The 11,768-nt window shown below is 48.5% G+C and overlaps 1 protein-coding gene across 1 annotated transcript; it reads right to left on the reverse strand.

Annotated features, from left to right (window-relative positions):
* Positions 1–173: 173 nt before the first annotated feature.
* NIPAL4 (NIPA like domain containing 4) lies at positions 174–7,120 on the reverse strand. The gene is made up of 6 exons (XM_041397790.1): positions 7,084–7,120; positions 5,201–5,449; positions 3,257–3,313; positions 2,184–2,274; positions 877–1,037; positions 174–778 (listed from the first exon to the last, which is right to left on the reverse strand). Exons 1-6 carry the CDS (start codon positions 7,118–7,120, stop codon positions 174–176), a joined length of 1,200 nt encoding a protein of 399 aa, XP_041253724.1.
* Between the last annotated feature and the right edge of the window lie 4,648 nt (positions 7,121–11,768).

Raw genomic sequence — 11,768 nt, forward strand, 5'->3', positions numbered from 1 at the left:
CACCCCTTGCTGCCACACCATGACAGAGATCCCATCCAAAAGCCTGGAGAAAGATTTGACTTTGGAAAAGACACTGTTCATTTTATTTTCTGCTTTTCCTTCTCAAAATTTTCCCCTGGCACTTGGAATATTGACATCACCCACCCAACCTCCAGTCCCCTGCATGTAACACCCTAAGTGCAGAGCATGAATACTTTGGGTTTATCCTCTGGGGCAATGCTGGAGTTGTCCACCTCTATCAGGATGTTCTTGTCATCTCTGGTGACTGGTGCTGGCTGTTCGTTCTGAAGGACTTGGGGTAGATTCCCTAAACTGACATCCATGTCTTTGAAAGCATGGAGTAAAAACACCCCCAAAATGATGGTGAGGAAGCCACAGACTGTCCCAATGATGTCAATCACAGTCATGGTGACCCACTCCTTAAAGAGGATGATGGAAGTGGTGATGACGATGGTGGTGAACAGCACGTAGTAGATGGGGAACACCAAAGAGGTGTTGAAGATGTCCAGAGACTTGTTGAGGTAGTTGATCTGCGTGGTGATGGATGCCACCAGCGTGATGACCAGGATCCAGGTCAGTGGGTGCTGCAGCACAGGCTGGCCAGCAAAGAAGCCCTTGATGGCAATTCCCAAGCCCTTGACTGAGGACACGGAGAAGGCGCCGATAACGGAGCAGATGGCGAGGTAGATGAGGATGTTGCTCTGGCCGTAACGGGGGGCGAGGCAGAAGATCAGGAGGAAGCAGAGAGCCAGGAGGATTGCAGCATAAGCCAGGAAACCTGCAGCAGGGAGAGAAGAACTCAAAACTCCAGCAGTGGGCATGGGGAAGGGTTTGCACTGCCCGGCCCTGAGAGGAAAAGCACGGCTGGCTGCGTACCCGGCTCCTTCAGCTTGGAAGTCATTTCCTCCAGAGTGGTGACCTCCTCGTCCTCTGGGGCGTGTATGACCATCACAGTGCTGCCCACCAGGCTCAGCAGGCAGCCCAGCTTTCCCAGCAGGTTGAGCCTCTCTCCAAGCAAATATGATGACAGAATGGCACTGCATGGGACAGAAAAACATCAGCCGGACAGAAAAACATCAGCCGGTGCTCTGCACTCCTTCAAAGGAGGAGCAGCAGCTCTAGGAAAGTTAAGAATGCTTCCATGTGATACAAGGACACAATTTTGGTGTAAATTAGTTGGATTCCAGTGGGTTAATACACAATCACATGACATCTATCACAGCTGAACCTGCAAGGGTGCAGGTGTGACCTGTAGATCACAGCTCTTGTGTCAGCAAGGTGCAAAAATGCTGAATGTTTTAGCACATCCTCAGAAATATTTTTTTAGGGTTGGCAGAATCATTCAGGAGCTGCTGAGCATTATGAAGCTCTTAGTGCTCAAGAAATTACTTCAAGGGCCAGTGTAACAGAGAAAAAAACTGAACCTAACAACAAAAAAGCCATGTTAATTTTAACTAAATCATGAGAACCATTAGCAAGAGATACTCTAAAAGTACTGGAGCTACAGATATATCTGCAAAAATATCTAGTTGTTGTCCAAAAAAAACCTGGGGCAAGACACTAGAGCAGTCCTACCTCTCAGTTTGCTTATGCATTTCATAATACAGTCTTTCTATAAAACTTTAAGTAGCTTAATGTATTTTGGTAGGAATCTCCTATTTAAAAATAAAGAAATTAAATAGGGTTTCAGCCCTTTTGGGAACAGCCAGAAATATAAAATCCTGCAATGTGAGAGGACCCTAAAAGCTGATAAAATAAAAGGCAGGTGAAAGGCACTTTGAAAACAAGCCTGGTGTTTTTGACCCTTTTAAAATTTTAGTACTCTTGATTACAAAAACAAAACGAAACAAAACAAACAAACATTAAAACCTCACCAATCCTGAGTGGTTAAAGAGCTGGAATAAGAAATGAAGTAATGCAGATATTTGCAATAATTTAACCTGCAGTGTATGTGGTTGCTCTACACATCCAGCATTTCCAGAAGGACAAGCTACTTAATTCAATGGTTCCCAAGTGATCCCTCAAAAAGGACAACAACTGTTAAAGTATTTTTTAGAAAACACTGAGACTTCTTTTCCTTTGAGCAGAATAAATCATACTCGTATCCCTTCAAGTTTATTTTTACAAGTCAAACAGGCAAACAAGAAAAAAGGCAAATATGAATTTATAGACACAAAAATCACCTTATGAGCACGCTCAGAGCCCCCAGAGGGGTGACAATAGTTGCAGGAGCAAAGGCATAGGCAGCAAAGTTGGCAGCTTCCCCTCCACCCACTAAACAAACACAAGAAAAATAAATACCAGTGAGTTACAGAGCACTTTCTGCATTTTCTCTTGGGTGTTTGCAAACCAGCAAGTTGTCACTTGGAGGGTGGGTTTTATGCTGGGGGTTTCATCCTGCTGCTAATGAGGGGCAGACAGTGGGTGATAATCTATTTCAAATTAAAAGAGGCACCCCTGGAGAAGGGAACCCCTCCATGGGATGGGCTGGGGGTGCCAGGGCTTGGCCAGGTCAGGGCTCAGGAACCCCCCAGCCCAGCCAGGCTGTGTGGGGGTAACGAGGGAGGGGTGGCTGTGGGAGTGCTGGGAGGCTGCTTGTCCCCTCCACACCTCTCCTTGGGGCTGTGGGTCCCCCTCTGGCTGTCCCTGTCCCTGAGCAGTGAGGGCAGAGCCAGCTGGGGGCACCTTGAGCTGCAGCTGCCACGGTGAGAGGCAGAAAAGGCTGCTGAAACAGGCTGCTGTAAAATCTGCTTCGCTCTGTCCAGCTTTGAGATCAATTTTAGGAGATACTGTAAAGCTTTAGTCCAATTTTAGGAGACACACAGGAAATAAAGATTTTTAAGTCTTGTTTCAAGGGAAAGCAAGTTTTTTCAAGGAAGGAGGTGCTACCAACACCTCTTTGTTATCTCCCTGTGCTGCAGCAGGAAACGTTCCAGGAGCCCCCAGGCACTCAGGGGAGGCTGTTTGCCCTGTGCCTGGTACACAGGCAGACCTGCCAGCTGCCCTATTAAAACCTGGCTTTTCATGCTTTTGATCAGGTAAAACTGAGCTAGCAGGTCCTGCCAGTCCTGCAGGAGGATGGAGAGGGAGATCCTGCGTGGATCACTGCCTCTCCTCTCCCTGAGGAACCTCTGCTGAGGATGGGGGAACTGGACAGAAAGCGGGCTTTAAGCACCATACTCAGTTTGTTCCACACCTCATTCACAGGGACAAACCCTGGAAAAGCTGCAAACCCAGGGAAACAGCTCCTACTTACTGGTTAACAAGCCAGCCCACCAGAGCCAGTCCTTTAGGTAGCCATGGCCTCCATCTCCTGAGGAAGAAAAGCACATGCAGGGGTTAACAACCATATTCTTCAGAGCAAGAGATGAGAATGTCCCTTTGGAGAGGGATAAATTGCAAGGGCAAGAGTGTGACAAAGAACAGGGAAGAATGGACTGTGTTTGGAGCTAATCCAGTTCTGGTCCTAACCCACAGGCTGTTGGACACAGGGAGTTTGAACCTGCTGGGTCAGGGAGAGCCCGTGTTTTGGATAAATCTGACCCAAGTGGAGCTGTGAGTACCAGCAGTCTCTGACTTGCCTTGGAGAAAAGTGATGTGCTCACATAGCAGGGGTGACACACTGGGACTGAGAGATTACAGGGCAAGATAGGACAAGGGGCAATGAAGAGCTGAACAGAAAAACTTAAGGACACAGAGAAAAATCTTTTGCTGGAGTTCAGTCTCTTCTGTCTCCTCAACAACTTCATAAATGCTGAAGTTCAAATGTTACGCTCTGGTATTCCTCAGAAATTGCTGGTTTATTTGTTTTAGGGTCTTTTTGCTTGGTCGGGTTTTTTCCCAAGAACTCTTTCTGTCAGCTGCAATTTTCTGTCATTAATCTCTAATTCCTTTCAGAATGTTAAACATACTGAAAAATAGGGAGGGGTTTGCTCTTGTTTTACTTGCTTAGCTCTGCTGTGGGAAGAGTTCATGGAGGGAAGGAGGAGTGAGACATCTACAGTTGAAGCAATACTCATATTTCATTGTGCAAGTATAATGTCTAAAAGCAAACTCATCTGTATTCAGCAGCTGCATGTGACCAGCCCAGTTACCGAGGACAGAGATGGACCCAAGGCTGCCCAGTGGCTCAGCTGCTGTTGGTAGCTTTGCTGGCTGTCTCTGGACAGTCACTTCATCATTCCATGCCTCTCTGTCCCCATACGGGCACAGAGTACAATGGGGATGGTGATATTCACTTCCTCTGAAAGATTATTTAAGAACTGTTCCTAGGCCAGAACTGGGAAGCAGCAGTAATTTAATTATCATTGCTCTGTTTTGCAGTTATGCAAGTAGGTCAGCTGCCAGGTAGGACTTACCCTGCTGCTGAGGATGTTTGCAATGCTGATGGGATGTGTCCAATTCCACAGTGCAATTCTGCTCTAGGCAGTGCTGCTCCACCACTGCCCATCCATATATATATGTGTGTGTGTGTACACATAAACACACGCCCCACCCTGAGAGCCTGGTGCTAGAGGAAAGTTATCTGCAGGTTGTTGTGCAACAGAGCTCCAAAGGATCCCTTCTGAAACCACAGAGTTCCCACAGAGCCTGTCTGTCCTGCACTCACAGGCTCCTGCTAACGCAATCCAGGCACGCGGAGCTGCGTCCTCGTCTCGGTGACCTGGTGGCAAAGCTGCCTGGTGCTTCACCTAGAGCAAGAGTGGGGTCGGGGTGTGCTGCTCTGCTCACAGCTGTGAGCTGCAGCTTGTGCAGAGGGACCCCTTTCAAAGAGCTTTTAGCACCCTGCTTGCTCCTGGCCTCACGTTCTGAGCGTTGGGCACGCACTGTTCTGCTGTGGGGGCACGTCTGATTTCACAGGACCATCCCTGGGTATTTGTGGTGCCAGGCAGGGGAACGCTGCTTTTAGCTGAGCCCCTCCAGTGCAAGGCTCTGTAAATTAGCTCCTTTCAATACAGAGACTGTAAATTAACTCCTTTGCAATGCAAGGCCTGTAAATTAGCTCCTCAGCTGCCACATAGCACTGCTGTCTGGCCCTCAAACACAAAGATGCATCCACAAAAGCTCCTACTTACATTGCTGATGGAAGACTAACTGTACCCAGAGGTGTTCCCTTGCCTCAGGAGTGCTGAAATTTGGATTGTATGTGTAGTCCTCGGAACAGGTGGTCCCATCCCTCCTGCCCCCACAAAAGCCTTACCTGCCCTGGTGCCTCCCTTCTCCACCAGCCTTAGCAGTCCCTTTTTCTTGAGGATGACGCTGCTCCCGATGAGGAAGCTGGAGAAGACAGCCAAGCCCAGGCCAATGTAGAATCCATAACTGTTTTCCAGCCGAGTTATCCAGGAGCTATCTGAAGTCCCGTTCTCCTGGACAGAGTCAGCTGGGACAGCACTGCTGATCACTTGGCACACAACCCGGTGGGAAAGGCATGAAAGGGTGATCAGAGACCCTTGGAGATAAAACAGCAAATTACTGACATGACTATCAACAGTGTCCCTGCTCCCCTTGGCTCATTCAGGTGTCCCCCTGCACAGCCACCCATGCTGTCACCCTAACAACTCCCAAAGCTCAGCACACCTCTTTACTCACATGTGGAAATGGCAGGGTGTTGTCTGACAGATTTATGGCCTGCAGTTCAAGCATCTCTTTGACACTGAATGAGTCTACATACCGAGCTGGCAGGCCACAAGGACCTCTAAAAATAATCTGAATTTCCAAATATATAAGCCAGAGTCTCTTTACCAAATTCCAGTGTTACAGAGTTGAACCAGACCTTATCAACACTTAACCTTGTTGATCCAAAGGCTTTGGTGCTTTCCAGCCAACTAATCCTCACACCTGCCAGCTCATCTGCAGTTGTAACTTTGGGTTTAACATGGAGTGATGCCAACACTGTAACTGTGCATCTGTTCCTGCTCTGAGCTGTGTCATAAGACAACATCAGATTCATTTTGGACAATTCATTTCCTCTACTGTTCAATGCCTTTATTCTACCTATTTGCAGGATGCCTGAGAGCTCCTAAAGCAAACCCAGTCCTGCTAGTGTGGAAGGACTGAGAGCAGGCAGCGCTCTGCTGTTAACACCAAAAGCACTGCAGCCCTGTGGCCAAGGTGTGTTGGTGTGTGGGGGTGGGAAATTGCGGAGTTTCTTCCTCCCCTGACACTCCTACCACACCCAGCACATCTTTCTATCACAATCTTTACTCCAAGTGTAGTAAAGATGGTGTGACTGTGACCATGAGGAACAGAGCAGCCAGGTGGAGAACAAAAGTCTCTTTGTAGTAAAATATTTCCTTTTTTTTTTTTTTTTTCCTGAACTCACACAGGAATTATAGCGCAAGTATTTGTGTCTCTGCAGGCAGGAGTATGGAACGGCTAAACTGCTCTCAGCAGTGTCAGGAGCCTGGGCATGGGCCCCACATTTTTCCTGAACCAGGAGCCTGGCTTACATTTTAAGTAGCTGCAATCCCTGGCCCCGGCACACACCGCTGAGGTTTTGGATCTGAACTGGCTACAAACGCTTTTCTAAAGCAAAAAATAGCAGTGACTTTCTAGATGAGTTTCCAAGAGTTCCCTAATAATACTTTTTTTTCCTACTAGGAAAAACATTTTTGATCGTGGAAATATTTCCTGGGAAATAAGGGGGGGAACTTGCCTCCTCGGCTGGGTGAAAATCTCCACAAGGTACAAGCACAAAGCAGCGGGATGAGGTGATTACCGACTGGATTAAGTAATTCTTAAAGGAAAAAACCCCAGCTCCTGCCTTCTCTGTGCACTCTAGAGCTGGCAGAGCGTGGTGCCGGCTGCTCGAGTTTCCCCATTCCTACACACACCTCAAAGAAAAAAAATAAATAAATAAAAGGAGAAGAACCACCAGGAAGCCAGGAAAAAACCCAGTGCAGAGCAGTGAGAGAGGACAGCCCCAAAGCCGGGGGGATGAGGCGGCAGCGGGCTCGGAGCGGAGCGGCCGCGCTGCCCGGACCCGGACCCGGACCCGGACCCAGCCCCGGCCCCTCCCGTCCCGGTCCCGGCGCTCGGCGGGGCCGAGCCGGGCCGGTCCCGCTGCCCCGGGGCTGCACCCACCGTTGCTGCAGCTGCTGTTGGTCTCCAGTGGCTCCATGCCTTCGCTCCGCGGCCCTCAGCGCAGCCCGGGCTGAGGGCAGGGCCGGGCACACCTGAGCCCGCCCCGCTCCTCCTCTCCCGGCCCGGCCCGGCCCGGCCCGGCCCCTCGCCGGGCTGGGAGCGCTGGCAGTGCCCTGGGGCGCCTCGCCCGGTGCCCTGGGCCAGCCCTGCATCCTCCCAGCCCCTGTCCCCATCCTCCCAGCCCCTGTCCCCATCCTCCCAGCCCTTGTCCCCATCCCCGTCCCCTCCTGCCCGGTGGTGCGGTGGCACCTCCGGGGGTTCTGTCCCTCGGCACAGAGCCGGGACGAGGCTTCTGCCGCTGGGTTTCTCCTCTGGAGGGTTTTTCCTCGTTGCAGGGACTGGAGAAGGCGCTGGGGCAGCAGGAGGTGGCTCGGCGGTGTGTGAGCCCAGGTGTGCCCTGAGGGGTTGTGCAAAGCCGGGGCTGAACGCAGGTGTGGTGGAAATAGAAATTAAAGCTAAACGAGAGAAATGTTAGTGACAATGTCAGGTTAATGTTTGGATTCCAGCTTAGAGGTATTTTTCAGCCTTTTGGGCTGAACAATACAAGAAGGATACAAAGTTGTTAGGGAGCATCCAGAGGAGTGCCACGAAGATTGTGAAGGGTCCTGAGGAGAAGCCATGTGAAGAGCACCTGAGGTCACTTGGTTTGCTCAGACTGGAGAAGACGAATCTCCATCAACTCCCCCTCCCAGGGCAGGGGAAGCCTCCCTTGCTGATTCTGGTATGTGAATGTTTCAGTGTGTGTGGAACACCAGTTTTGCCTTCATCCCCACTCTCTCTACTGACCTCCCTCGTTCTGCCTTCATCCCCATCCTCCTCCGCCAGCCTCCCTTCCTGTATTTGTGCTCAGTGGCTGTGTGTACACAGAAACCTATTGCTGATAGAAAAGTCCTTTCGTTGCCAGGTTCTGCTGTAGGTCAACAGAAGTAAGTAAAACCAGTAGTGAAACAAGGGCTTTGCTTCAGCAAGCGCACATTTATAGGTAGAAAGGCAATATAGATACATTAATTGATTGCCTGTCATATGGCAATATAAAGATATAAGATTTGCAGGAATTGAACATGTCTGAAAAATTGTCTTTTTTTTCCCCACCCCCCTATAAAATAAATTGCCTGTTACAGGAATTGCCCTTAGACCATCAGGCTGCAGCATTGCTAACACCTCATGACGCCTTCATTCAGTGCCTGATCCTATCTCTGAGCAACTGTTTTCTCCAGCAAATGTAATGCTCAAGTGTTTGTGAGTCATTTGATTTTAATCAAGTCTGTTCATCCATCACAGTCCTGCGGGTCACTGGCTGGGAGAGACTGTGCCAGCCAAATCCCACGTTCTCCCCTTTACGACAGGGCACTTGATAATCAATCCAAATCATGTGGCAGCAGGTTTTGAAGTAGGAAATGAAATGTATGCTAATTTATCAGTGTTCTAGAAGCAACTTCTGCTGCTGTTATTTATTATGCAACCAAAAGGGACAAGACCCTGGGCAAGACAATGATGGTGGGATCTGGCCTCTGTTGTGTAAATTTACTGGCTGATGCTGGTTAGGAGCTATTCATGCAGTGTGTGGATACAGGGCTGGGTAGAAAACCAGTGTGATGGTGAAGTGGGACAAGTATTTATTGTGTTTGCAATGCTGGCTGCTTGTGCTGGAATTTGTGTCCCCTGTCCCCTCACAGGCTGCTCTTGCTCTGCCTCTTCACTCTACCCTTTGCTGGACTTTTTCCAACACCTCGAGGTCTTGCTCATAGCCAGGGAGGCCTAATTGTGGTATGGTTATTGGCAGTTAAACTGTGTCCAAAATAATTTCCAAGATTTTTCAGATGAGTGTTGTTGACATCTGTGCTCACTGTGCACAAAGAGGTGTGAAGGAGGCAGCAAATTTTTATGGAAGGGGATCTGGGGTTAAAATAATCTTTTTGGTCATGGTGCAGCTTACTGCCACAGCATGGTGCAGGCAAAAGCAAAAGGCACTTTGGGCCACATCTTTACCTTGCCCTGTCAGCTTGATTTCCTAAGGGGAAAGGCTGGTGTGATCAGATACATGTGTGTTTATGTATTCCTTTTCATCCCCAAAGATAAATTTGAGTCTGTGGGCCACTTCTGCCAGATTTGACAAGGGGTGAGACCTCCAAGAGAAGACATTCAAGTCCTGGGAAGAGAGACATGATAAGCAAAAGGTCCCCAAAAGGAGGTGACACTGCAGTGTGAGCTGGCTCTACCAGACATTGGGGAGGGAGTGTGCCAGGGTGCCACCACTGAGGGAGAAGCTTCAGTCATATTTTGAAATCAGCCATGGGTACAAGTGTGTCACGTATTTCCTTCTTCCTGGCACAGGGACTGCGGGGGGTGCAGGCTATAAAATCACGAAGTCACAGGAGTTGCATTTGAAGGATTTAGCAAGGCTGTGTACAGCAATATGGGAGTAAAGAGCCAGGTAGGGTTGGCATGGAGCCTTCTGTGCTTAGTCAAGGGCAAGTTGAGACTGATAACAATAAAGCAGGGATGCAGCCAATGCCTCTTTTATTGCTTCATATCCTAATTTTAATGGGAAGGCTGTAATTAAGGGAATTTAGCTCCAAGCTATGACCTCACGGGTTGATACTCATATCAGATGCTGCCTTAAAAATAACTCATCAGAAATCAAGGAGTCTTCTTTAGCAGTTCATCTTTTAGCAATGCAGTTCCTCCTGAAATACTGGTTTGAAGGCCAAACGTTGACTGGAATCCAGGGGGCAGAACAAGGCAGCTTTGCATGCAAATAACCTCTCCAGCAACATCAAAAGGCTGTTCTTTCCTCTGCTTTTGTCTGCTCATCTCTTCTGTTCTGGAAAAAGTGATGGAAAACTACTGAGTACCAACTGTCCTCTGTTAAAAATAATGGTGGAAGTATCCTGCTAAAAGGTGATGGAAACTTTTGCCTTTGGATGTCTGCTAGGCATGGTTTCTGTGGAAAGTTTCTGAGCAGCTTTGTAATCTTCTGCTCTGGCTTTGTATCATTTTAGAGCTCCAAGGAGCTGTTTGCTGCTTCAAAGAGAGGGTGAACCTTTTTCTGGCAATGATTTGATAAGGTAGGGGTTAAGGGAATTACCTGGTTTTGGATGATTGCAGCACTACATGAAAAGATGCCCAAAGTTTGAAAGCTTGAACTTTGATGAGCTGTCTTTGAAAGACAGCTTTTAATTCAGCCTATCTCAAGGTAACCATGTCTGCAGTGGCTGAGGCTGTCATTTGGTGCCACCAGAGTTTAGACAGCACCCACAGAGACAGTTCCCAAGCCTGCCACAGCCATGGTGGGTTCCAACCCTTGCAGTTCTGCCCTCCCCATGCCAGTGCACACACCTGTGGGTCTGAGCTGAGCTGCTGAGCGATCCAGGGTCACGGGGCCATAAAATACATCCCAGCTCCTTTCTCCCGGGGCTGCTAAATACTTTATCCAGGTCACTGTGGCCCCACAAAGCCACATGTTGGCAGAGCAGGAGTGGTGGGCTGGTGATGGACATCGGTGGGTGAAGTGACATGTAATCAGCAGATCGTTTGTTTGCAGACTTCTTATCTGGAGGCGTTTGCATCAGAACTCTAAATCAAGCAAAGCTGCATGTGAAAGGCACTCCTGACTTGCAGAGGGGGTCACAGAAAGGGTAATTTTGTTAAGCTATTGAAAGAATAAAACAATCATTAATGACCTGTTCTCTGCATTGGTGAAGCGACTTTTATCTGGAGATAAACATATTTAGGAGCATTAGGAAGAAGAAGGATGGGGGCCTGTATCTTTGATACTGCTCCCTTAGGGCTGGTTGTTCCAAATTCAGAGCCTTGGACCCTGGCACTCAAAGTAGGAAATGCTTCTGACTCCAGTGAGACCATGTGAGCTCTCAGCACTTCATAGGGCTGGTGTGAGAACTGGGGTGTCCATGACGCAGCAGCTAAAATTAGTTATTAAAAAAAGGAGAAAAAAGAAAAAAAGAGAAATCTTGATGGGAGAAAGGCTAAAACCCAAACAACCTGCCCGATATCAGTGGCTGATGCAGGAATAAAGTCCTGCTCTCCTCTCTGCCATTCCCTGTAGCAGAACCATGTTGAAATCAGTAAATATTGGGCAACTTTAAACAATTAAACAATCCTGCACAGCAGGGTATCACCCAGAGAGCTGCAGCACAGCCTCAGAGCACATTGGAAAGATCAACAGCTGCCTGGTTATGGTGTAAAGTTCACTTCCAATTCTATGTGAACAATCATTGCCTTTCTGTTCCTCTCAAGCTAGGAAGCTGCTCCCATGAGGAAACCTTGGGAAGAAGCTGTGAAAGGGAGCACCAGTTAGTGTTTGGGCTGGAGCTGAGGAGCACAGGAGTCCCATAGACCCATGTCAGTTGTTTCTCCCTAATTCCTCAGCTCCCAGATCTTTTCCCCTTGGTTCCCACTTCTCTTCTGCAGTCAACAACCACAGCTCCTCCTTGGGTGCTTTCAACACAAAACAAAGAACGTTTTCAAACTGAAATTTGGGAAAATAACAGCAAGGAGAATCTCCTGGAATAAAAAAGGCCCCTGTGGAGTTGACAAGGCTGCACTAATGAGAGGAAATTAGCTCCTCAGTTTAGCTTTGGGTAGAGCCTGTCAAAATCTGTTAA

The sequence above is a fragment of the Onychostruthus taczanowskii genome, unplaced genomic scaffold, assembly GCF_017590055.1.
Source record: "Onychostruthus taczanowskii isolate IOZ18803 unplaced genomic scaffold, ASM1759005v1 scaffold14, whole genome shotgun sequence".
Classification (NCBI taxonomy): Eukaryota; Metazoa; Chordata; class Aves; order Passeriformes; family Passeridae; genus Onychostruthus; species Onychostruthus taczanowskii.